Here is a 27563-nt window from a genome sequence, read left to right on the forward strand (position 1 = left end):
AAAGTCACAGACACTCAACCCTCCCATGAAAGCAGCCAGGAGGCAGGCTGTACCCTGTGAAGTTACAGGGGAAGAGCTGCTCAAGACTATGGAAACACACTCCTTGCATCAGAGTGACCTGGATATGAGACATGGAGTCAAAGGAGATCATTTTGGAGCTTTACGATTTGACTGCCCTGTTGGATTTCGGACTTGCATGGGGCCCGTAGCCCCTTTGTTTTGGCTAATTTCTCCCATTTGGAATGGCTGTATTTATCCATGCCTGTACCCTCATTGTATCTCGGAAGTAACTAACTTGCTTTTGGTTTTAGTGGCTCATAGTCAGAAGGGACTTACCTTATCTCAGATGAGACTTTGTATGGTGGACTTTTGAGTTAATGGTGAAATGAGTTAAGACTTTGAGGGACTCTTGGGAAGGCATGATTGGTTTTGAAATGTGAGGACACAAGATTTGGGAAGGGTCAGGGTCAGAATGACATGGTTTGGCTGTGTCCCAACCCAAATCCCATCTCAAATTGTAGCTCCCAGAATTCCCACATATTGTGGGAGGGACCCTGTGGGAGGTAATTAGTAATGGAGATGGGTCTTTCCCATGGTATTCTCATGATAGTGAATAAGTCTCACAAGATCTGATTGTTTTAAAAAGGGAAGTTTCCCTGCACAAGCTCTCTTCTCTTGTCTGCCAACATGTGAGAAGTGCCTTTCACCTTTCACCATGACTGTGAGGCCTCCCCAGCCACATGGAACTGTGAGTCCAGTAAACCTCTTTCTTTTGTAAATTGCCCAGTCTGGGGCATGCCTTTATCAGCAGCATGAAAACAGACTGATACAACAACTAAGTCCCTAAGCTGTAGTGGGTCTTGTGACAGTAGCTCACATATTTTGCAGAGAAACTTCTTACAAAGAAATGACAACTTTCTCACTTCCCCTTGAAAATACTGAAGCAAAATAAAAACTTAATAACCTACAGATATGTTCTGAAACAAAGGCAGAATTTAACTGCTCTTATACACAATGGAGTCATGATCTTTTGTTAAAGTCATCCACCTGGAAAAATAAAAACATGATTTAGACCTTTTCTGAACCTGTTCTTTGCCTGTTAACCTTTAGAAAATGAATTAAAGCTGTGAAAGGTGCTGAGTTAACTGCTACTGAATCAAGGACCATGGAGACAGATGTCTGCTCTGGAACCATGTGATGAGCTGGGCACTTGCCAGGAGAACTAAAAACATATCAAAATGACCTTGTTGTACATTAAATGCTTCTCCAAAATTCACAGCACACCCATAAACCTGGTGTTTCTCCAGGAACATTTGTAGAAGTGATAGTAGTAATAGTAATAGCAGTAACAGTAACACAAATATGCATACACTTTAAATGCTTATTTTGTGTCTGATATAGCTCTAAACACTTTACATACATTAAATAACTAATGAACCACTAAAAATTCCTACCCATTTAGGTTAATACGCCTACCGAATTACAAAGGTTGATAAAGATTTAGTAATTTCCTCAAAATGAGGACAATGTTACAAAGGCTGTAACACCAAATCTGCAAATCAAAGTTCTTGGTTACGGTAAGGCCAGTAGACTGAGAGATACAGGAAGCATTACTAAGCTTTACTCCTTTCTTTGTTTACCCAGAGCCCAGCTCAAAACACAGGAAGGATTCTTTTCAGAGAAAATGAATTAGTGTGGATACTGTTTTGAGTAGCACTTGAAGCCTTAAGTCATACAAAGTCTCCAGGCTTTTCTAAGCCAGGTTCATCATACAGTGTGAGAGGGAATAAAAGATGTGTTTTATAAATAAGTACTGAATTTGGCCTTGGCTTATATTTGAATATTTACACCAAATATTAGCTTTAGTTTTTATACATATATATAGACATTAAATAAGATAAACATTCAGAAATTAAAATGCAATTCATGTATTCAGAAGTACCATCATATATATTCGAATTTGGTGTGATTAAAAAAGATACTGGAGAGTCTACCTTGCAAAACGATAAAGGAAGTTTAAGATGCCAAACAATCAAGAAAATGTACTATTTAAATGGTAGAAACAGTGAAAGGGAAGAAATGTTCTGTTTTCTAACTTCTGCATTTTAATGGAGTAGAAAAATATAGGATGTTAAGAAAATATTAAAAATTTTTAATGTTTTTCTATTATTATTTTTAATGAAATTCTTCCTGTAGCATAACAGAAAGCTCATCACTCAGGACACTGTGTTATTTATTATGATGATCCCATGTACTTCCTCTTTCAAAAGTCATGCTTTGGGTCAGCAGTGTTATCCATAACACGTTTGAAACCCAAGCAGATCATGGTTTATCACTCACATCCGTTATGTGACAAAATTCTTTTCAGTAGTAATTATGTAATGAAACATATATTAATAATGGTGGAAAAGAAACAGTAAAAATGTTTACAGTCATTAAAAAGCACAGCCAGTAAAACAGAGCCGGTAAAAATCTTTAGTCAGTTAAAAAAAAGTTTTACTGAACTTGATCTATGTATATATCATTCCAGTTAAAAATAAAAAATAAAATAAGTATTATAATTTAAACGAAAGCTTCCCATTCCAAAATGGTGGTGTAGAAGCAAGCTGGCCTCATTACCTCCTCCCCACAGAAACCCAGAAACAAATACACAGTGCCAAGATTATCACCAGTAATATTCCAGGACTCATATATGAGAATGAGACAGTTCCTGGGGTTACAGAGAAGTAAACAAATTTTAAGCAGAAAGTAAGGGAATCAGACTTCCATATTCATAATGTCCCTCCACCCAATCTGCCCATCACAAATGGAGAGGTGAAGCCGGCTGGGCTTCTGGGTGGGGCTGGGACTTGGAGAACTTTTATCTAGCTAAGGGACTGTAAATGCACCAATCAGTGCTCTGTGTCTAGCTAAAGGTTTGTAAACGCACCAATCAGCACTCTGTCAAAACAGACCAATCAGCACTCTGTAAAACAGACCAATCACCACTCTGTAAAATGGACCAATCAGTTGTCTATAAAATGGACCAATCAGCAGGATGTGGGTTGGGCCAAATAAGGGAATAAAAGCAGGCCACGGGAGCCAGCAGCAGCAACCTGGTCGGGTCCCCTTGCATGCTGTGGAGGCTTTGTTCTTTAGCGCTTGGCAATAAATCTTACTGCTGTGCACTCCTTGGGTTCGCACTGCCTTTATGAGCTCTAACACTCACTGTGAAGGTCTGCGGCTTCCCTATTGAAGCTAGCAAGACCACAAACCCAGTGGGAGGGAGGAACAACTCTGGACATGCCATCTTTATGAACTGTCACACACACTGGGAAGGTGTGCAGCTTCACTCTTGAAGCCAGTGAGACCACGAACCCACTGGGAGGAACGAAAAACTCTGGATGTGCCACCTTTAAGAGTTGTAACACTCACTGTGAAGGTCTGCAGCTTCACTCCTGAAGTCAGCGAGACCACGAACCCACCAGAAGGAAGAAACTCGGGACACATCTGCACATCAGAAGGAACAAACTCCTGATATACCATCTTTAAGAACTGTAACACTCACGGCGAGGGTCGGAGGCTTCATTGTTGAAAGTCAGCAAGACCAAGAAGCCACCAATTCCAGACACAAAAGCATGTGGAAAATGTTCCCTCAATATACAGTCACTACACTGAAAAAAGTGACAACAAGGTGGACAATCAGTTTCCCCACCATTCAGGGCTCCCTAGTGGGAGACCTTTCCCTTTTGCCCTCAGAAACCATCAGTAGTGTCTGAAGGAAGAAATATCGCTGAGAACAGCCAGAGACAAAGAGGGAAGGTGGAACTACCATCCCTAGGCCTTAAAATTTTGCTGTGTAATTTGGTCAACGAAGACACTGAATCAGAGTGGTTCTTCAGTAGCATCATGCTGTAAGAGGTTCATTTCACAGGTCCACTGAGTGTGAACTCCCAGCTTTCTCATACTACTGGGATATCCCCTTTGAAATCTTATGATTTGAGATAGGTGGTACACTGATTGTTTACTAGAACCAAGGCAAACTTAGTCTTAAGGTGTCATCTACTGCTGAAAAGGAGGCAGCAACCTAGTAGGGGAAAAAAAGAAAATATAACAAAAGGTAAATTACAAAGGATCTCTAAGAAAACATATCCAATAAAAAACAAAAATGCCAGAGAAGACTAGAATAAATAATTCTTCAACGAAAAGACACAGATGTACATCCAACAGAAACAACAGCAGATAACCATGATCTCTTCTAAATGGACAAAGCAAGGAAAAAGCAACTGACCCTAAGGAAGTGGTGATATGTGAACTCTCTGACCAAGAATTCAAAATGGCACTTTTAAGGAAACTCAGTGATATTCAGGATAACACAGAAAAGCAATTCAAAACTTGTCAGAGAAATTTAACAAAATGATTGAAATAATCATAATAAAAATCAAACAGAAATCTTGGAACTGAGAAATTCATTTGCCAAAATGGAAAATTCATTAGAGGCTCTCAGCAGATCAGGTCAAGCAGAAGAAATAACCAATGAGCTCTAAGGCCATTTGAAAATAGAAGAGAAAAATAATGAAAACAAATGAAGATTGGCTACAAGATATAGAAAATTACCTGAAAAGATGAACCCTACGAATTAGTGGTATTAAAGAGGGAGTTGAGGAAGAACAAGGTTTAGAAAGCTTTTTCAAAAAAAGAATAGCAGAAATTTTTCCAAAACTTAAGAAATAAATATCCAGCTTTAGAAAGGTCAGCAAACAAAACAGATTCAATCCAAATAAAACTACTCCAAGGTATATAATAATCAAACTATCATAAGTCAAAGAAAAAGAGAGGATCCTAAAAGCAGCAAGACAAAATAAACAATGTATAAAGAAACTCCAATTCATTGGGCAACAGACTTTTATTTATTTATTTACTTATTTATTATTATTATACTTTAAGTTCTAGGGTACGTGTGCATAACGTGCAGGTTTGTTACATATGTATACTTGTGCCATGTTGGTGTGCTGCACCCATCAACTCGTCAGCACCCATCATCATTTACATCAGGTATAACTCCCAATGCAATCCCTCCCCCCTCCCCCCTCCCCGTGATAGGCCCTGGTGTGTGATGTTCCCCTTCCTGAGTCCAAGTGATCTCATTGTTCAGTTCCCACCTATGAGTGAGAACATGCAGTGTTTGGTTTTCTGTTCTTGTGATAGTTTGCTAAGAATGATGGTTTCCAGCTGCATCCATGTCCCTACAAAGGACACAAACTCATCCTTTTTTATGGCTGCATAGTATTCCATGGTGTATATGTGCCACATTTTCTTAACCCAGTCTGTCACTGATGGACATTTGGGTTGATTCCAAGTCTTTGCTATTGTGAATAGTGCCGCAATAAACATACGTGTGCATGTGTCTTTATAGCAGCATGATTTATAATCCTTTGGGTATATACCCAGTAATGGGATGGCTGGGTCATATGGTACATCTTGTTCTAGATCCTTGAGGAATTGCCATACTGTTTTCCATAACAGTTGAACTAGTTTACAATCCCACCAACAGTGTAAAAGTGTTCCTATTTCTCCACATCCTCTCCAGCACCTGTTGTTTCCTGACTTTTTAATGATCACCATTCTAACTGGTATGAGATGGTATCTCATTGTGGTTTTGATTTGCATTTCTCTGATGGCCAGTGATGATGAGCATTTTTTCCTGTGTCGGGCAACAGACTTCTTAATGAAAGCTATACAGACCAGGAAAGAGTGGGGTCACATTTCCAAAGTTCTGAAAGAAAACACACTTCCATTCAAGAATACCGTATCCAGCAAAGCAATCCTTCAAATATGATAGAGAGATAAAGTCTTAAACAAAAGCTGAGAGAATCCACCACCAAGAAAGAGACCCATCTTACAAGAAATGCTAAAAGGTGTTCTTTAATCTAAAATAAATAAAAACACTTAAGTGGAAAAAGAAAACATTTGGAAGTATAACACACACCGACAGAATTAAGTACATGGAAAACCAAGAACACGCTAATGCTGCAATTATGGTGAGAAATCCACTCATAATTCTAGTATGAAGGAAAAAAGACAAGTCTATTAAAACAGTAATAGATACAGCAACGTGTTGAGAAATAGGCAGTATAAAAATATGAAAATTGAGACAATGTAAAGTCAAAATTGGGTGATGAAGTTAAAGTATATGGGCTTTTTTCATTTTTTCTTTCTATTATTTTCTGTGTGATCTAAGTTTTCATCTCTTTGAAATAAATTTTTACAAGTATAAGTTGGTTTTTGTAAGCCACATAGTAACTACAATGCAAAATCTATAGTAGATTCATAAAAATAAAAACACTGGCTGGGTTCAGTGGCTCAAACCTGTAATCCAAGCACTTTGAGAGGCTGAGACAGGACTGTTTGAGGTCAGGAGTTCAAGACCAGCCTGGGAAAAATATTGAGACCCCTCTCTACAAAAATTTTAAAAATTAGCCAGGTATGGTTGCATGCACCTGTACTTCTAGCTGCTCAGGGGGCTAACGTGGGAAGTTTGCCTGAGCCCAAAAGTTCAAGGCTGCAGTGAACTATGATTGTACCACTGAAATCCAGCCCGGGTGGCAGAGTGAGACCGTGTCTCTAAATTAAAAAAGAAAACTATAAATTAAAACATACTAACAGAGAAAGTCATTTAACCACAATGGAAGGCAGTTTTTAAAAAGAAAAAAAAAAAAAGTTATAAAAAGAAAAACAGACAACCAGAAAACATGGGGCAAATGTCAGTAGTAAATCCTTATTTATCAATAGCAAACAATGTTAGTGAATCAAATTCTCCAATCAAAAGGCATAAAATGGCTGAGCAGATAAAGAAACAAAACCTAATTGCATGCTGCATACAAGAAATCGATTACACGTATAAAGACACGCATAGACTGAAAGTAAAGGGGTGAAAAAACATATTCCATGCACCCCTAAAACCAAATGGGAGCAGGAGTAGCTATACTTACATCAGATAAAATAGACTACAAATTGGACGTACTAAAAAAGAGACAAAGATAGTCACTATACGATGATTGAGGGGCCAAATCAATAAGATAATTGATGTGCTTTGGCTGTGTCCCCACCCAAATCTCAACTTGAATTTTACCTTCCACAATTTCCAAATGTTGTGGAGGGACCCAGGGGGAGGTAACTGTATCATGGGGCCTATCCTTCCCATGCTATTCTCATTATAATGAATTAGTCTCATGAGATCTGATGGGTTTATCAGGGGTTTCCACTTTTGCTTCATCCTCATGTTCTCTTGCTGCTGCCATGTAAGAGATGCCTTTCACCTCCCACCATGATTCTTAGGCCTCCCCAGCCATGTGGAACTATAAGTCCAATTAAACCTCTTTTTCTTCCCAGTCTCAGGTATGTCTTCATCAGCATCATGAAAATGAACTAATACAGTAATACAACAATTATAAATATCTATGCACCCAACACTGAAGCTCCCAAGTATATAAAATAAATGTTAATAAACTGAAAGGAGAAAATAGACTTTAATACAATAATAGTAAGGGCTTCAACTCTCCTCCCACAGTAAGGAAAAACTCATCTAGGCAGAAAATGAACAAAGAAACATTGGAGTTGAACTATACACCAACTAGGTCTAACTAAAATTTACGGAAGATTTCATCCAACTACTGCAGAAAACACATTCTTATCAGCATATAGAGGTCCAGAATAGATCCCAAAAGTCCAGAATAGCCACAAAAAAAGTATCAACAAATTCAAAAATGTATAAATCATATTATTTTCGGACCACAATAGGATAAAACTAAAAATTAATAGCAAAAGAAACTTTGGAAAACAAACAAACACATGGAAATTAAGCAATACAGTTCTGAATGACCAATGAGTCTATGAAGAAATTAAGAAGGAAATTCAAAAAAATTTTTGAAACGAATGAAAATGGAAATGAAACAAACCAAAAACCATAGTATACAGCAAAAGCAGTACTAACAGGGAAATTTATAACAATAAACACCGATGTCAAAAAAGAATTACTTCAGGTAAACAACCTAAAGATGAATCTAAAGGAACTAGGAAAGCAAGGACAAATCAAATAAAAAATTAGTAGCAAAAAATAAATAATAAATTTATGGGCAAAAATAAATAAAATGGAGATTAAAAAGCAATACAGAAAATCAACAAAATAAAGAGTTGGTTTTTTGAATAGAATAAATAAAATTGACAAACCCTTAGCTAAAATAGAAAAAAGAGAGAGAGAGAGAAGATCCAAATACATTAAATCAGAAACCAAAAAGGAGACATAGCAACTGAGGCCACAGAAATACAAATGATCTTTGGAGACTATTATGAACAACTATATGACAACAAATTGGAAAACCTAAAATAAATGAATAAATGCCTGAACACCTACAACCTACCAGGATTAAACTATGAAGAAACAGAACACCTCAACAAACCAATGAGTAATGAAATCAAAGCCATCAGAAAAATGTTCCCATCAAAGAAAAGCCCAGGACCTGAAGTTTTATCTGCTGAATTCTACCAAACATTTGAAGAACTAATATAAATTCTACTCAAACTCTTCAAAAATATTGAAGAGGAGGAAATACTTTTAAACACATTCCAGGAGGTCAGCAATATTCTCATAGATGAAAATCAGACAGAAACACAACAACAAAAAAGAAAAATACAGGCCAATATCACTGGTGAACATATGATATGGTTTGGCTATGTGTCCCTACCCAAGTCTCATCTCAAATTGTAATCCCCACGTGTCAAGGGAGGGACATGGTATGAGGTGACTGGATGATGGGGGCAGATTTTCCCAATGCTCTTCTCCTGATAGTGTGTGAGTTCTCATGAGATACGATGGTTTAAACTGACACTTCTCCGTTCTCACTCTCCAGCTGCCATGTAAGATGTGCCTCACTTCCTTTTTGCCTTCTACCATAATTGCCAGTTTCCTGAGGCCTCCCCTGCCATGCACAACTGTGAAACAATTAAACTTATTTTCTCTATAAATTATGATGTCTCAGGTAGTTATTTATAGCAGTGTGAAAATGGACTAATATAGAATTTGGTACCAGAGTTGGGGCACTGCTGTAAAGACACCTGAAAATGTAGAAGCTACTTTGGAACTGGGTAACAGGCAGAGGTTGGAAGAGTTTGAAGGGCTCAGAAGAAGAGGAAAATGTGGGAAGGTTTGAAACTTCCCAGAGTCTTGATGAATGGTTTTGACCAAAATGCTGATAGTGATATGGACAGTGAAGGGTAGCAGAGTACAAAAGTTTGGAAAATTGGCAAGTTGACCATGTGTTAGAAAAGAAAACACTATTTTCTAGGGAGAAACTCAAACTGGCCATAGAAATTTGCATAAGTAAAGATAAGCTGAATGTTAATAGCAAAGACAATGGAGAAAATGTCTCCAGGGCACTTCAGAGATCTTCACAGCAGCCCCTCCCATCACAGACCCAGAGGCCTAAGAGGGAAAGATGATTTTGTGGGCCAGGCCCAGGGCCCCACTGCTCTGTGCAGCCTTGGGGCATGGTTCCCTGTATTCCAGCCATTCCAGCTCCAGTTATGGCTAAAAGGGACCAAGATACAGCTTGGGCCATAGCTTCAGAGGGTGCAAATACTAAGCCTTGGTGGCTTCCCCATGGTGTTGGGCCTGTGGGTGTGCAAAAGACTAGAGTTCAGCTTTGGGAGCCTCCACCTAGATTTCAGAGGATGTGTGGCAATGCCTGGATGTCCAGGTAGAAGTCAACTAGAGGAGCAGAACCCTCATGGAGAATTTCCACTATGGCAATGCAGAGGGGAAATATGGGATTGAAGCCCCCACATGGAGTCTCCTACTGAGGAACTGCCTAGTGGAGCTGTGAGAAAACTGCCACCATCCTCCAGACACCAGAATGGTAGATTCACCAACAGCTTGCACATGAGCTTGGAAAAGCTGCAGGTACTCTACGCCAGCCCGTGAGAGCAGCCACGAGGGCTATCCCCTGCAGAGCCACAGAGGCAGAGCTGCCCAAGGCCTGCAGAGCCACAGAGGCAGAGCTGCCCAAGGCCTTGGGAGCCCACCTTTTGTATCAGCATGCCCTAGATGTGAGACATGGAGTTAAAAGAGGTCATTTCAGAGTTTTAAGATTTAGTGACTTGCCCTGCTGTGTTTCAGACTTGCATGGGAACTGTAGCCCCTTTGTTTTGGCCAATTTCTCACATTTGAAAAATGAACATTTACTAATGCCTGTACCCCCACTGTATCTTAGAAGTAACTAACTTGTTTTTTATTTTACAGGCTCATAGGCAAAAGGAACTTGCTTGTCTCAGATGAGACTTTGGACTTGGACTTTTGAGTTAATGCTGGAATGAGTTAAGACTTTAGGGGACTATTGGGAAGGTATGATTGGTTTCAGAATGTGAAAAGGACATGATATTTGGGAGTGGCCAGGGGCAGAATTATATGGTTTAGCTCTGTGGCCCCACCAAAATCTCATCTCAAATTGTAATCCCCACATCAAGGGAGGGACCTGGTAGGAGGTGATTGGATCATGGGGGTGGATTTTCCCCATGCTGTTCTCACAAGACCTAATGATCTAGTGAGTGAGTTCTCACAAGATCTAATGGTTTAAAAGTGTGGTACTTCCCCCCTAACTCTCTCTTTCCTGCTGCCATGTAATACGTGCCTTGTTTCCCTTCACTTTCTGCTGAGATTTTAAGTTTCCTGAGACCTCCCCAGCCATGCAAAACTGTGAGTCAATTAAACTATTTTTCTTTATGAATTACCCAGTATCAGGTAGTTCTTTATAGCAGTGTGAAAACAGACTAACACAACATAGATTAAAAGTCTTCAAAATACTAGTAAACCAAATTCACTAACACGTTAAAAAAGATCACTCGCTATGATCAAGTGGGATTCAACCCAGGGATGCAAGGATGGTTCAACATATGTTAATGTTAATATGATGTTTGCACCCACAGCAGACATCATACTGAATGGGGAAAAATTGAAACTTTCTCTAACACAAGACAAGGATGCTCACTCTAACTGCTTCTATTTGACATAATACTGGAAGTCCTGACCATAGAAATTAGGCAAGAGAAATAAATAAAGGGCTTACAAATGGAAAAGAAAGAAGTCAGATTAGTCTTGTTTGCAGAGGACGTAATCTTATACTTAGAAAAACTTAAATTCAACCAAAAACTGTTGGAACTAATAAACAAATTCAGTGTAAAGTTGCAGGATACAATATCAGCATACAAAAATTAGTATCATTTATACATGCCATAAGAAAGGAATATAACAAAGAAATCAAGAAAGCAATTCTATTTACAATAGCAATAAAGGATATAAAATATCTAGAAATCAATTTAAAGATGTGAAAGATTTATACAAGGAAAACTATACAACACTGATGAAAGTAATTGAGGAAGAGACAAACATTTAAAAGGATATTAGATAGCCAATGCTCATGGATTGGAAGAATTTATGCATTTATAATCATCTCATTTTTTACAAAGGCAACAAGAACATACACTGAAGAAAGGGCAGTCTTCTCAATCAGTGGTGCTGAAAATACTAGATACCCATATACAGAAGAATAAAACTAGAACCCTATCTCTCACCACATATAAAAATCAAATCAAAATGGATTAAAGACTTGAATCTAAGACCAGAAACTATGAAACTACTAGAAAAAAATATTTGGGGAAATGCCCCAAGACATGGGTCTAGGCAAAGATTTTTGTGTAAGACCTTGAAAACATAGGCGACCAAAACAAAAATAGACAAAGGAAATTACATCAAGGTAAAAAGCTTCTATACAGGAAAGGAAACAACTAACAGAGTGAGGAGACAACTGTAGAATGAGATATAATATTTGCAAACCATTCAACTGACATGGGACTAATAACCAGAATATATAAGCAACTCAAACGATTCAACAACGACAACAAAATTAATTTTAAAATGGACCAAAAAAATCTAATAGACATTTCTCAAAAGAAGACTTACAAGTGGCCATGTGAAAAAAAATGCTCAACATCACTAATCATCAGAGAAATCAATTAATACCACAATGAGACACCATCTCACTCTAGTTAAAATGGCTTTTATCAAAAAGATGGAATAATGGATGCTGATGAGAATGTGGAGAAAGAGGAACCTCCTACATGGTTGGTGGAAATGTAAATTAGTACAGCCATGATGGAAATCTGTATGTAGGTCCTCATAAAAAGTAAAAATAGAATGACCATGTAATCCAGCAATCCCACTGCTGGGTAATCCTAAAGAAAGGAAATTAATATATCAAAGAGATATCTGCCCTCCCATGTTTATTGCGGCACTATTCACAATAGCCAAAATACAGAATTAACCTGAGTGTCCATCAATGGATGAATGAATAAAGAAAATATAGTATATATACATAATGGAATATTATTCAGCCATAAACAGTGAAATCTTGTCATTCTCAGCAATAGAAAGACAAATATTGCATAGTCTCACTCATATGTGGGTGCTACAAAAAAGTGGATCTCATGAAGATATAGAGTACATTGGTGATTACTAGAGTCTGGGAAGGGTAGAGGGAAGAGGAGAATGAAGAAAGGTTGATTAATGGGGACAAATATACAATTTGTTAGAATAAATAAAACCTAGTGATTGATAGATCAGTAGGGTTACCATAGTTACAATAATCTATTAAATATTTCAAAATAGAAGGGAATAATTTGAATGTTTCTAGCATAAAGAAAAGAACAATATTTAAGGTGATGGATATTCCAGTTACAGTGATTTTATCCTTACAAATTATATGAAGGTATTAAGTTAGCAGATATAGCCCCCAAAATTTATATTTATTTGGATAAATTTAAAAAAATTTAAAGATAAAAAGCCATAAATTATTTTTAATTGCACTAATGTGTTTTTTGGGAAAACAAGGGAAACTTACACCTACATATTGGTCTTACACCTTAGTGAATTATATTAGTGTCTGCTTTTGATCTGTAACTTATGCGTACTTATAAAAATTAATTTCTGTATATTCAAGTTCTATGGATGTATAAGAGGATTTATCAGCTTTCTTCACTCAAATTGAATTGAAAAACTTACTTCTTAAATTTTAATTTTGAAAAGTTTTTTTTCACGTGGAGTCATAGATGTATGAAGACTTGAAAAATCTCTTGAGTATGAGGATGAGTTTTTCAGAGATTCATAAAAATCACATTTTACAATAAGCTCCAGAAATTGAAATACTGTTCATGTTTTTCTTTCTTCAGGGTGGATTATAATAGTTTTCAAACATCTCTGCAATAGAAGAAATTCCCCTAAGATATTTTTACCAGAAAATTCATCATAAGTTTGTATTATACCAGGTGAAAGCTTCCAAAATTTTTCTTCTCTGCTAAAAGAATATGGGAAAATGGGCTAATATTAACGAACTTGAGAATGCTTCATCCACTGCTTTAGAACTATCTAGTTTCTAGTGGAAATAATCAAAATATTCAACACATCCTGCAATTCCTTCTGCTACTGCAAGGCCAGGCGTTGCTGTTCTTTTCCCTAATATTCTTCCCAGGAATTTGATTCTTCTTTTTTCTGTTTAAATGTCATTGACTTTTTTGTTGTTGTTGCATAGTTAATAATTTTCTACACAATTTTTGTGTGCTGCTCTTCAAGGAACAATTTAAAATCTTGAGTTTCACTACATCATTTTTAGAGCTGATTTTGGCTGTTTGCAAATATTTTTATATCTGACTTACTTGATTGACAATTTCATATCAGAAAAGAAGATAACTCAAAAAAAACTGCAGCAGAGGAAGAAAACTGAGAAGAAACTCTTGTGTCCACATTAACTTTCAGAATTCACTGCCCTTGAAGTTGAGACAGACTTTCCAACATTTGTCTGTAGTGCATGCAAAGCTTCATCGTGAGCATATCATAACATCAGGGATGGTCTTTTCACACTTATAAACCACATTCTGAAGCATTTTTCATCTATGAGGTGAGACTGAAAGAAATAAACGTTTTCCAAATGTTTAAACAAAAGTCATCATGAGGAAATATTCAAGTGGTCACACACACAGTAACAGAACTAAAGTAACTCCATTTGTATTTCTTTGTGTTGTTTATAATTTCTATGCTATCATTTTAATTTTGAATCTACTGGTTTAAACGCACAGGGACTGGAGACACGGACTGCACCAAAGCAAATTCTATCAATTCTGAACTCTTAAAAATGTCTCTCAAAAACAAATCCATGAACTCTCATTCTTTGTTCATGGGAATGTAAAATGAGACAGCTACTTTAGAAAACATTTTGATAGTTTCTTAAAAATTAAAAGAAAAACTTAGCATATGATCCAAAAATCCCACTCTGATGTATTTATCCAAGTAAAATAAAAACTTACATTCATGCACAAATCTGTACGCAAATGTTTACAGTAGCTTAATCGTAATTGTCATAAACTGGAGGCAACCAAGGTTTCCCTCAATAAACGAATGGATAAATAAACCACTGTACAACCATACAACAGAATAGTGCTGAGCAATAAAAAGGAACCAGATATCAACTCATACAACATGGGTTAACCTTAAATATATTTCACCAAGTGAAATAAGCCTGACCCAAAAGGCTCAATGTTGTATAATTCCAGTTATATCACACAGTCTGGAAAAGGCAAAACTATGGGCATAGAAAATAGCTAAGTGGTTGTCAGGGGTTCTCTGATATAAAGAATTATGACTTACTGGAGAAATGGTTGATTCTTAACACTGGGACAGGTAAAAAACAAGGACAACCTGGAGCATTTTCGACTATCAAAAAAAAAAGTGCTGAAAAAATGAAACAAATTATACATATCTCAAAACATCATGTATAAACAACATTCATATATATGCGAAACTTAAAAAAAACAAAACTAGTTCTGCAACTGCAAAGCCTTCAAGATTGTGGCCCAGCCAAGGATGTCAGATCTCATCGTCATCAGCGCTTCCTTGTTTCCCTTTCCATTCCCCTTAACAAAATGGCTTGGCCCTCCTCCCCAACAAAAAGGGAAAGTATGGCAAAGGAACACAACAGTCACCCTGAGAGACATCACATATGATCATTCGAGCAATAAAATAAGTAATGCAGTATTATATTATAACCCAAAGTATTAAATAAATATCCATGAGTCCATACTTCCAGAAATACATGTTAAAATAAACAAATAAATTGGGAGGAGGAACAGCTCTTCCTTACGGAAGAATTACAAATTATACATGTAGATCGTAACCCGTCCAGGAGCTGCAGCTTAATTTCTCTTCCTTTGAATGTGGGCCGAACTTAGTGACTCATTTCCAAACAACGTCACATGAAAAGGGAAAAAGAGTAACCTCATAGTAGAGAAATTGGCAGATACCACCTTAACCAAGATATCAGGGTTGAGATCCCTAGTGATTAATCATATTATACCATATACTCCATGATATGAAACACTGAGAAAAGAAAAAAAAAAAAAAAACTGCTAGCGTGCTCTTCTCAAAACCCAGAAACCCAATGTAATCATGCGTAAACTTCAGACAAACCCAAATAGAGGAACCTCCTACAAAATACCTGATCGGGGCTCTTCCAGGTCATGAAAAACAACAAAAGATGAGAAACTATCACAGACTGGAGAACACTAAGGAGGCGAAAGAATGAAAGGCAAGGTGATATCCTGGATGAAATTCTGGAACAGAAAAATGTTGGTGGGAAAAGTGAAGTAGGAATAAAGTCTAGGGTTTAACTTTTAAAAATCCCATGAAAATTAGTTCTACAATAATATCATTATTGTGTGGTTTAGTGAATTATTTATTATTTGATAAATTGGCTAAATTATTGTGATTCATCGTATTTAAATCACATTTTCAAACTAGATTTTCAAATTCAATAAACTCATTTTTTAAATTTTGAAAAAGTAACTTAGGAATCAGAAAACAAATTGTGTTTGCAATAATAAAATTAACAAAAGATGTGCAAACCCTGTATGGATAAGACTGTAAAATCTTATTAGAGGACACTGCAAAAGATTTAATGAAATGGAGAGCAATACTGTTTTCATGGATAGCAAGCCACAATATTTCAAAGACTTCCATTCTTCCAGGTCTATTGATTCCAGGCAATTCCAACTTAAAAATCTCATCAGAATGCTTTAATGAACTTGAAAAGTTGATTCTATGGCCGGGCGCGGTGGCTCAAGCCTGTAATCCCAGCACTTTGGGAGGCCGAGACAGGCGGATCACGAGGTCAGGAGATCGAGACCATCCTGGCTAACACGGTGAAACCCCGTCTCTACTAAAAAATACAAAAAAAAACTAGCCGGGCGAAGTGGCGGGTGCCTGTAGTCCCAGCTACTCGGGAGGCTGAGGCAGGAGAATGGCGTAAACCCGGGAGGCGGAGCTTGTAGTGAGCTGAGATCCGGCCACTGCACTCCAGCCTGGGTGACAGAGCGAGACTCCGTCTCAAAAAAAAAAAAAAAAAAAAAAAAAAGTTGATTCTAAAATTTATAAGAAATAATGACAACCCAAGATAATCGACATACTCCATACTACTCAAAGGAATCTACAGATTCAATGCAATCTGAATATTGACGAAATTATTCACAGAAATAGAAAAAAAATCCTAAAATTTATATAAAACCATAAAAAATGCCAGATAGCCAAAGCAATCATCAGCAAAAAGAACAAAAGCTCAAAGCATCACACTGCCTGACTTCAAAATACATTACAAAGCTATAGTAAACAAAATAGCATGATACTGGCATAAAAACAGACACAGAGACCAATCAAAAAAGAATAGGAAACCCAGAAATAAATTCACACGTTTACAGCCAACTTGTTTCTGACAAAGGCACCCAGAACATACACTGGGGAAAGGACAGTCTCTTTAATAAATAGTGCTGGGAAAACAGGGATATCCATTTGCAGAAGAATGAAATTAGACTCCCTCTCACCATATACAAAAATCAAATCAAAATGAATTAAAGACTTGAATCTAAGACCAGAAACTACAAAACTACTAGAAGAAAACATTGGGGAAATGCTCCAGGACACTGATCTGGGCAAAGATTTTTTGTGAAAGACCTCAAAAGCACAGGCATCCAAAGTGAAAACAGACAAATGGGAGGGATTACATCAAAGTAAAAAGCTTCTGCGCAGCAAAGGAAACAATTAGCAGAGTGAAGAGACAACCTGCAGAATGGGAGAAAATACTTACAAACTAGCCCTCCAACAAGGTATTAATAACCAGAAGATAAAAGGAACTCAAAGAACTGAGCAACACAAAAAATAAATAATCCAATTTAAAATGAGCAAATAATTTGAATAGATTTCTTAAAAGAAGACATACAAATGACCAACGGGTATATGAAAAATGCTCAACATATCATTAATCATCAGGGAAATGCAAATCAAAACCACTGTAAGATATCATTTCACCCCAATTAAAATGGGTTTTATTAAAAAGAAAATAAGAAATGCTGCTGAGGACATGGAGATCTCCTACACTGTTAGTGAAAATAAATTAGTACAGCCACTATGAAAATTGCATAAAAGTTGAAAACTGTGTAAAGTTTCCTACAAGAAACATCTGCCCTCCCATGTTTATTGCAGCGCTATTCACAATAGCCAAAATACAGAATCAACCTAAGTGTCTATCAGGGGATGATTGGATAAAGAAAATGTGGTGCATATATATCAGACATAAAAGAGAATGATATTCTGTCACTTGCAGCAACATGGATGGGACTGGAAGACATTACGTTAAGTGAAAAAAGCCAGGCACAGAAAGACAAATATCGCATAGCATGTACTCTCTCATATGTGGTAGCTAAAAAAGTTGATCTCCAGGAAGTAGCGCATAGAATGGTGTTTATAAGAACAGCCAGGCCGGGCGCGGTGGCTCAAGCCTATAATCCCAGCACTTTGGGAGGCCGAGGCGGGCGGATCACAAGGTCAGGAGATTGAGACCACAGTGAAACCCCGTCTCTACTAAAAATACAAAAAACTAGCCGGGCGTGGTGGCGGCGCCTGTAGTCCCAGCTACTCAGGAGGCTGAGGCAGGAGAATGGCGGGAACCCGGGAGGCGGAGCTTGCAGTGAGCCGAGATCGCGCCACTGCACTCCAGCCTGGGCAACAGCGTGAGACTCCGTCTCAAAAAAAAAAAAAAAAAAAAAAAAAAAAAAAAAAGAACAGCCAAGACATTCCTTCAGAAGAAAAATAAGGCTCTGTAAGTTTATGGTGTCATTTTACTATTGAGTCATAACTGACATTTGTTACGTATATTTAACAATGTGTATTTACACACATGCATTTTGTGAATAAAACAGTATGATATGGCCAGGTGCCATGGCTCATGTCTGTAATCCCTGCACTTTGGGAGGCCATGGCAGGTGAATCACCTGAGGTCAGGAGGTCGAGATCAGCCTGGCCAACATGGTGAAACCCTGTGTCTACTAAAAATACAAAAACAGGCTGGGCGTGGTGGCAGACGCCTGTAATCCAACTACTTGGGAGGCTGAGGCAAGAGAATCACTTAAACTGGGGAGGTGGAGGTTCAAGTGAGCCGAGATCATGCCACTGCTCTCCAGCCTGGACAATAGAGCAAGACTCCCTCTCAAAAAAAATAAATTAAAAAAAAAAAGTATGACACTTTTTTTTTTAAATTAAAGGTAATGGACTTGGGATTCCAACAGATCTGGATTTGAAAGTCTGGCTATGACATTTACTACCCCTGACCTTGGAAAAGACAGTTAAACCTTCTAAGCCCCAACTGCCTCATCTGCAAACTAAGAATAATGACACATCTCATGGAACTTCAGTTATGACTCTATGAGACCTGCAAAAGTTTTCTGACATTGTGTTTAACACGGGGTAGTTAGCTCCTCTGATAAGGAATGAGCGTGGTGGAAGTGGGCAGACCCAGTGAACTCCTTGGTTCTGAAGTGAGCTTATTTGACCGGACCACTCCTTAGAATAGTGAGTTACACGCACCAGAACACTTGACATAATAAATAAATCCTGGAAGAGAAACTGATCAGACAATAAAATACATCAATCTACTTCACTGAAATCCAGTTTCACATTCTCTCTCACACTAAAATAATAATTTTATACATAAAAACTTTCCTAACCTAAAGAAAAAACACATCACAACCTCTAGTCATAAAAATTTAATGGATGCCAAAATCAGTATTTGGATTTCCATCAAATGTAAGCCCACCACATTTAAAAAGCAAAATGTTAGCATTAAATAAAACATACATGAAAGCCTAGAATTGATTTAATGTCAGTATAAGTAATGTTAAATTAATTTACTAAATTTATTTACTCTCCATCGCTTTACAGAAAGTTCATTACCCATGATTTAAAGGATATTTTTTCTCTTTATTCTGTAAATGTGTATTATTACGTTGATTGATTTTTAAATGTTAAATCAACCTTGCATACCAAGAAAAACCTCACTTAATAATGCAGTATCTTTTTATATATTACTTGACTGAATTTGCTAATATCTAGATTAGAATTTTTGCATTTCTGTTTATAAGAAATAGTAAATTACCTATATTTTTATTTTCTTGTAATGTCTAAGTTTTTTTAATAAGTAAAAATCGTATATATTTATGGTATACAACATAATGCTTTGATGTATGTACAGATTGTGGTACCTCATCTGTAAGTTTTGATATGGTTATGCTAGCCTCATTAAAATGATTTGGAATTTAAAAAATATGTATGTATTTTACGGAAGGGTTTAACAAGGCAAGTTCTCTTTCTTTCCCAAATATTTGGAGACCACCAGTGAAGCCATCTGTCCTAGGGCTTTGTTTGGAAGGTTTTAATTCAATATTTATTTTTTAAATAGGCATAAAAATTAAAAGTATTGGTTTTCTGTTTTGCCTGTCAGTTTTGCTAAGGCGAATTTTTCAGAGAATTTGTCCAATTCATCTAGATTTTCAAATAATTGACATAAGAAAGTTGATTATATTTTCTCCTGATTTTTAGTAAGTCTGCAGGATGTGTCATAATGTTCCTTATTTCATTCCAGATATTGGAAATAGGCCCTTTTGTTCTGGCTTATTTTTTGCTAGGAGTTTATCAATTGTATTAATCTTAACCAACTTTTATTTTGGTGGTTTTCTCTATTGTACTTTTCGTTTTTTGTATTTTATTGGAGTCTTCTCTCATCTTTTTCTACTTCTCTATCCGTGGTGCTTAATTTGCCGGTCCTTTTCTAACTTCTCAAGATGGGACCTTTGATCATTGACTTTTAAGCATTTTTAAATTTTATAATATAAGCATGTAGCCCCATAAATCTCCCTTAAAGCACTGCTTTAGCTGCATAATTCAGATTTTGGTATGTCCTTTTATTCTTCATCAAAATAATTTCTAATTTCCCTTGTGACTTTTCTTTGACTCATGGAAATTTGTTTTGTGTGTTGCTTCTTTTCCAAATATTTGAGGATTATTCTAGTTCAATTTAGTTACAGACTTCTGGTTTAAATCTCAGAAAACATGCACGGTAGAGTTGTTATCTATCTTTTTGAAAGTTGGTCTGGCCGGTTGCGGTGGCTCACGCCTGTAATCCCAGCACTTTGGGAGGCTGAGGTGGGCGGATCACGAGGTCAGGAAATCAAGACCATTCTGGCTAATATGGTGAAATCCCGTCTCTACTGAAAATATAAAAAATTAGCCGGGTGTGGTGGCAGCGCCTGTAGTCCCAGCTACTCGGGAGGCTGAGGCACGAGAATGGCGTGAACCCGGGAGGCGTAGCTTGCAGTGAGCCGAGATCACGCCCCTGCATTCCAGCCTGGGCAACAGAGCGAGACTCCGTCTCAAAAAAAAAAAAAAAAAAAAAAAAGACAGTTGGTCTATGCTGGTGATTACTCAGCATAAACTAGATGATAATTTCCATTCTGAACTTGTTGACTTTAGAGTTGTCATTTAGGTCCAGCTGGCTAATTACATTGTTAAAAACCTTCTTTTGAAGGTTTCCAGAGTATTTTATCTGCTTGTTCTTCCTGCTACTAAGAGTGGTATGTTAAATTTCCCAGTTTTAATTTGGGTTTGCTTTTTTGTCCTTTTAGTACTGACAACTTCTGTTTATATATTTTGAAACTTTGTTATTAATGGCATACATAGAATTTGCATGTCTTCAAATGACTTACAGTCACTGTGAAAATATCTCTAGTACTATTTCTTTCTGTGAGTCTCCTTTCTGTGATAACTACACCTACTTTCTTGTTTGCGTGGCATATGCTTTTCCAAATTTGCAAACTTTCTGTGTCTTAAAATGTGTCTCTTCTCAACATATTGGTAGGTTTGCTTAATAAATTTTCATTTGAGTTGTTTAGTACAATTACATTTAACATAATTACTGAACGCTTTCAGCAATATGTACTTGACTTGTATAGGGCACTCCCTGTAAATAAACCTGAGAGGTATAGATTGATGGGATATGGCTGTGCAGAAAATGTTGTATTAGCTGCCTAATTTTTGGCATATAATGCAGACAATATTTGGCATACAATATAGACATCTCATGACCTAAATGGCTCCTTTTAAAAATAAGTGATACCCCACAAGCAATGCAGGAATCGCATGGTAAATCTTAGTTAGGAAGGACCTAATGCAGCAAGGAAGAACTTGGGGAATGGGTAGGCAGTCCTCTTAAAATTTCCTGTTATCTTTGATATTAGTCAAGCTTGAGAATGGCTAACATTTCTGACTCATAAGTCTGGTTTAATAATCTGATCTTTTGTATTATCTCAATTCTTTAAGTGGTTGCCTGCTTCAACTACCACAACCACAATAATCCCTTTAGAAGGTAAGCTAGCCATGTGCCTCCTCTTGTTATAGGTAGTTAAGACAGGTATGAGCAGGGCAGAAGAGGGCTTCCCACACACTAGGAATGTTGGGTAATGGTTCAGCAATTATCACAATGCCTCTCTAAAAGTGATAAATCGTGTTTCCTGATGATCTGCACCTGTTGCACTAAAGTGTTAATTGCAGACACCAGGGAGAAGCAACTTCCTGGGCATGCACATTAAGAGACAAAATTGCAGCAAATGACCTTCAGGGGCACTCCACAGGAAAAGGGAAGAAAGTCTCAGGTGGGCATGTGCACAGCTTCCTAAACACACTGCGGGTGCTCACCTCCCAAGAGTAAGGAGGGCACTGCGTGTGTGAGTAGCCCACCCTAAAGGAAGAATCATGGGAAAAGTGCCAGCCTATAAAGTCCTAGCACCACTGTTAAACAGGGCACTTGACCTTGGTGCCAGGTTGGGTCTCTTCCAAGCATACTCTCCTTTCCTTTCTTCCCTGCTCTAAAGCCTTTTAAATAAACTTCCACTCCTGCTCTGAAACTTGCCTTGGTCTTTTTCTGCCTTATGTCCCTCAGTTGAATTATTTCTTCAGAGGAGGCAAGAACTGAGGTTGCTGCAGACCCGTACAGATTCGCTGCTGGTAACTCAAATACCTTCCACCCTTAACACTCTGACCAAATGGATTTGTATTCATTTAGAGTAAAAACCAAAATGCTATGATGATCTGAAACCATTATCAGACCTCCCCATTTGTCTTCTGTAGTCATCACTTACTAGTTTCCCCCTTTGTCACTCTGCTCAATACCCGATGCCCTCCTTGCTGTTCCAACTTGCCTGGCAGTTCTGTCAGGTGTTTGAACTAGAGTGACTCCATCTTGAATAGGGTCAGGACAAAATGAGGCTGAGGCCTGCTGGGCTGCATTCCCAGGAGGTTAGGCATTCTTAATCGCAGGATGGAAGGTCAGTGCGATTGGTATCACAAGATAGAGGTTGTGAAGACCCTGCCGATAAAACAGGATGCTGGAAATAAGCCAGCCAAAACTTGCCAAAATCAAGATGGCAACAAGTGACCTCTGGTAGTCCTTACTGCTCATCATACGCTAATTATAATGGATTAGCAGCACCATGACAGTTTACAAATGCCCTGGCAACATCCAGAAGTTACCCTATAAGGTCTAAAACTGGGAGGAACCCTTAGTTCTAAGGAAATCCCCACTTCTTCTTGGGAAAACTCATGAATAATCCACCCTAGCATATTATCAAGAAATAACCGCAAAAATAGCCAACCAGCAGCCCTCGGGGCTGCTCTATGGAGCTGCCATTCTTTTGTTTCTTTACTTCTCTAATAATTTATGGACTCGCCCCAAATTCTTCCTTGTAAGAGATTCAAGAATTCTCTCGGGGTCTGGATTAAGACACATTTCCTGCAACCATTCTATCTCAGGGCCTTCGTTCTGACTTTTCCCTCCACAAGATACTCATGATGGCTGGCTCCTTTGTCTTTTTCAAGTTTTTACCTTCAGAGACTCCCTATAAAGTCACCCCAACCCTCCAAGACTGCAGGCCACACATCCCGTTTACTCTGACTTGTCATCCTCCATAGCCCTTATCACCTTCTCAGACCCCATGCAATTCACAGATTATTTTATGTCTCTCCTCAACGTGATGTAAAGCTCCCTGAAAACAAAGGTGTTTTAACTATTTTGGTCACTGGGTACACAGTACTTTGTGAAATAGATGAATGAATCCTCCCCCGGGTATTGTTTCACCTGAATTCCATGTGTACATTTAATAATTTAAGCTATGAATCATCTGCACATGTTTAAAATGTTTCATTGTGGCCTTGGTGGGTTTTTTCGTAGTTCTTTTTATTACATTAGTCAGCGAACAAGACTTTATGGGATTTGTTGAGTTTTCCTTTATGGCTTAGTTCATGGTCAATGTTTTAAAATGGTTCAAGAGTATTTGAAATCAACAAGGGTGCCCAGTTTGTTGGGTGTGGCATATATTATCATATAGTTTGCTGTGAAATCCAAATGCTTTTTATTTTTTATCTGGTAGTGTATGACTCAATAGAACAATTGTTTCAGTTTAAAGTGTAACTCACTTTAGAATAACCCACAAACACTGTAAGTCTGAACCACAGAACGGAACCGTCTAGGTGCAGTGAGCGTTCTAATCAGAAGTCACATTGCAGAACTGCCTACCACAAGCTCTTTTGTTAATTTTATCACTGATCCGTATGAAGACTGGCTATTAAAAATAATGAGTGCAATAGTGGCTTGTTAGAATAACAGGTTAGAAAAGGTCCCTCACTGCTAACTTCTCCCCACCCCTACATAAACAAGGTTAAAGACTTTATCTAGCAAGGCCCTAGGCTGGTGCCTGAGGCTTACCTCTGAAATAGTATGTCCAGTCACTAGGTTAGAGGATGGTTCATGGTAAGGACAAAATTTCGCCCCTGGAGTAGTCACATCCACGTTGTCACGCACCTTGAGTAAACTCTTCCTGCAAGACGTGGTGGAGTGCCTAAAGAGACAGCTGGAACTTCATTAAGCTTAGAAACTAGGTTAGTACAACTGTTTTGTGCCCGATGACTAATAAATCACAGATACTAAGATAATACATTTAAAAAATGATAAACGTATCTGTATATACAGCAGCATTTATAACGAAATATATTTTCACTATCACTGGCTGGTAAGGCTGCAGGGAGCAGCTGAACGATACCCACCTAAAACATAGATAATCTAGCAGTTTCTAGACATAACTTGGATGCTGTGTATAAACAAATTGGCTTAGGTCAGTTTCCAACACCAAGTTGTGATTGACTATTTGTCAGTTTCTTTTTATAGATAAAAGTTTTGGGTCATGTAATTATAGATATTATTGGTAGGTGGACACAAGTTCTTGATTGTTGTATCTTATTAATAAGGAATATTGTTGTCTCTTTTAATGTTTTCACCTTAAGTATATCTTGGCTGATACATACAACTTACACATATAATTATGCATGTTACACAGTACTTGCTTAGTATATGTTCCTATCCCATATTTTTAGATTGGCTTCTATTATAAAATATATAATGATGAAGAGAAGAGATTAAACAGCCACAAAAATTTACATTTTAAGATTATGCCATTTCTTTCAGATCTTTATTTCTCAAAAGGATCAAAAACCTTCAACAGAAATTTTTTTTTTTTTTTTTTTTTTTTTGAGACGGAGTCTCGCTGTGTCTCCCAGGCTGGAGTGCAGTGGCGTGATCTCGGCTCACTGCAAGCTCCGCCTCCCGGGTTCACGCCATTCTCCTGCCTCAGCCTCCCAAGTAGCTGAGACTACAGGCGCCCGCCACCACGCCCGGCTAGTTTTTTTTGTATTTTTAGTAGAGACGGGGTTTCACCATGTTAGCCAGGATAGTCTCGATCTCCTGACCTCGTGATCCACCCGCCTCGGCCTCCCAAAGTGCTGGGATTACAGGCTTGAGCCACTGCGCCCGGCCCAACAGAAATTTTTTAAATGCCAAGCTATCAAATAAAAATACAATATATACTAGAACAGTGGAAAAAGGTCATCATAATCCTTTGTTATTTTGTTTTGTTTGGGCAAATTATAACAGAGAATTAGACACTGGGAATCTAAAAATACAAGGATACTCCTCAAGTCAGTATTTTAGGTACAGGACACAGCTCGAGTGGTATCAAGATAAAGAATGTGGGAAAACCCAAAACTGTGCCAAGCAGCAGAAATAAAAGAAGTTTGAAAAGAGAAGAAAAAGGCTGTATCTTTTTACTAAACTATGTACGTTCTGGTACCTGTAAATTGAATGTAAATGTTCCCAAATTCTGAAATTGTGACTTTAAAAAAAGTAATGGTGATAGAAAAATCATATGTCAGAGTGAAATTTTAAAATACATTTCATATTTCCAGCATCATGAAAATAAATCCCTTTGTAGGCAATTATCCTAAAATATTTTTTTTTTTTTTTGGAGACGGAGTCTCGGTCTGTCGCCCAGGCTGGAGTGCAGTGGCCGGATCTCAGCTCACTGCAAGCTCCGCCTCCCGGGTTCACGCCATTCTCCTGCCTCAGCCTCCCGAGTAGCTGGGACTACAGGTGCCCGCCGCCTCGCCCGGCTAGTTTTTTGTATTTTTTAGTAGAGACGGGGTTTCACTGGGTTAGCCAGGATGGTCTCGATCTCCTGACCTCGTGATCCGCCGGTCTCGGCCTCCCAAAGTGCTGGGATTACAGGCTTGAGCCACCGCGCCCGGCCCCTAAAATATTTTTTATCAGAAATATAGCTTTAGTAACAAATAACCATTTGATAGTTATATAAACATGTAACAGATGTGCTCTACATGTGTAATTTAAGTACATTAATATGAGCATTCTTTACGGGTATACATCATACAAAAATAAATCATTTTCATATTTTTTTAAATGTTGGCACTGTAAATTCACACGAATGAGCTACTCAGTCTCCCTATTTCAGGAAGCCTTTGCATGGAAGGACAGAGTCTCTGTGAAGTTCTCCGGGAAGTCAAGGAGGCACTGATGGGGACTGAAGGCGGCCTCAGCTCAGGAGAGCCCACAGGCAACAGGGCAGTTCGGGGAGAGTCACAGGCACAGGAAGGGCATAGATGGAAGACGTGTAAAATCAAATCAGGAAGTTTTGTTATCTTGTTAAATAATCCAATCCCCACTCCATCTCCTCCAAGAAATGCTAAAAGAAAATTTTCTTTTGAAAATTTAAAGTCCTGGCACTAGTAAAACTGACTTCTAGTACTTTCAGTCAAAAAAGCTTAATTCTCTTTAATTTCTGGTTTTATGACCAAATATCCTGAAGATAGCGTTTATCTTCTTTTAAAGTGGCCAGGGTTTTCATTGCTTCTAGTTTTTCAACTCCAATCTCTTTGCTTATTATTTCCACAAGGGCATCATGTACATCCTTGGCCATATTCTTAGCATCTCTAAAAAAGAAAATAAGATGATTGTTTACAAGCAGGCATTTTTACTAAATCCTCCTTAATTCACAAGTCTAATTCCCTTTGACTGTACCACCATAGTTCTTCCCTCCCTCTTCTTGGAACATCTCACACAGACCTCCCAGCCTCACTCATGCCCAGGCCAGGCCTTCATCTACGGTGACTGTTGTAGGAGACAGAGCTGACCACACGATTCTACAGATCCCAGTCCTCCACAGGCTCCAGGTCCCGACAGTAGGCCAACAATTTCCTAGGTGTCAGAGAAGCATCTGAGGCCCCGCCTGGTTCCGGCCCACCTGCTGGCTCGTCTCTCATTCCCTGCCTTCAACTCTCAAAGTACACAGTAGACTCGTACTCCTGAAGGGAACCAGATCTCTTGCACACTTCTAGGTCTTTATGCACATACAATTAGTAACAGACACCTTTATTGAGGACTTAGTATGTGTCAGGTCCTTTTGAAGTGCTTCTACCTCTTAACTCTTCAGTTTACAAGACAGGGGAGGTACCCCTCCTGGGTGCTCTTGCAGTGCTCTATGGAACACTTCCGATGTTAGAAACGTCTGTTTATGTGCAGCTTTCTCACCAGGGAGTAAGTTGTTTGAGGGTAGGAAGTGTAACTCACTTATCCTCTGATACAGTCTGGATGTGTGCCCTCTCCAGATCTTTATATTAAAACGTGGTTCCCAGCGTTAGAAGTGGGGCTTGGCGGGAGGCGTCTGGGTCATGGGGGCGGATCCCTCATGAACGGCTTGTTGCTATG

The 27563-nt window shown here is 38.1% G+C and overlaps 1 protein-coding gene across 2 annotated transcripts in view; it reads right to left on the bottom strand.

The window, feature by feature from the left end:
• Positions 1 to 19155: 19155 nt before the first annotated feature.
• Positions 19156 to 27563, bottom strand: part of LOC105489477 (5-methyltetrahydrofolate-homocysteine methyltransferase reductase) — a 37717-nt gene continuing 29309 nt past the window's right edge. For both annotated transcript variants that reach the window (XM_011754303.2, XM_011754302.3), the window contains exon 15: positions 19156 to 26788. In XM_011754303.2, coding sequence (XP_011752605.2) covers positions 26644 to 26788 — 145 coding nt within the window. In that variant the 3' untranslated portion in view covers positions 19156 to 26643. The remainder of the gene's footprint in view (positions 26789 to 27563) is intronic.

Source organism: Macaca nemestrina, chromosome 6, assembly GCF_043159975.1.
Source record: "Macaca nemestrina isolate mMacNem1 chromosome 6, mMacNem.hap1, whole genome shotgun sequence".
Classification (NCBI taxonomy): Eukaryota; Metazoa; Chordata; class Mammalia; order Primates; family Cercopithecidae; genus Macaca; species Macaca nemestrina.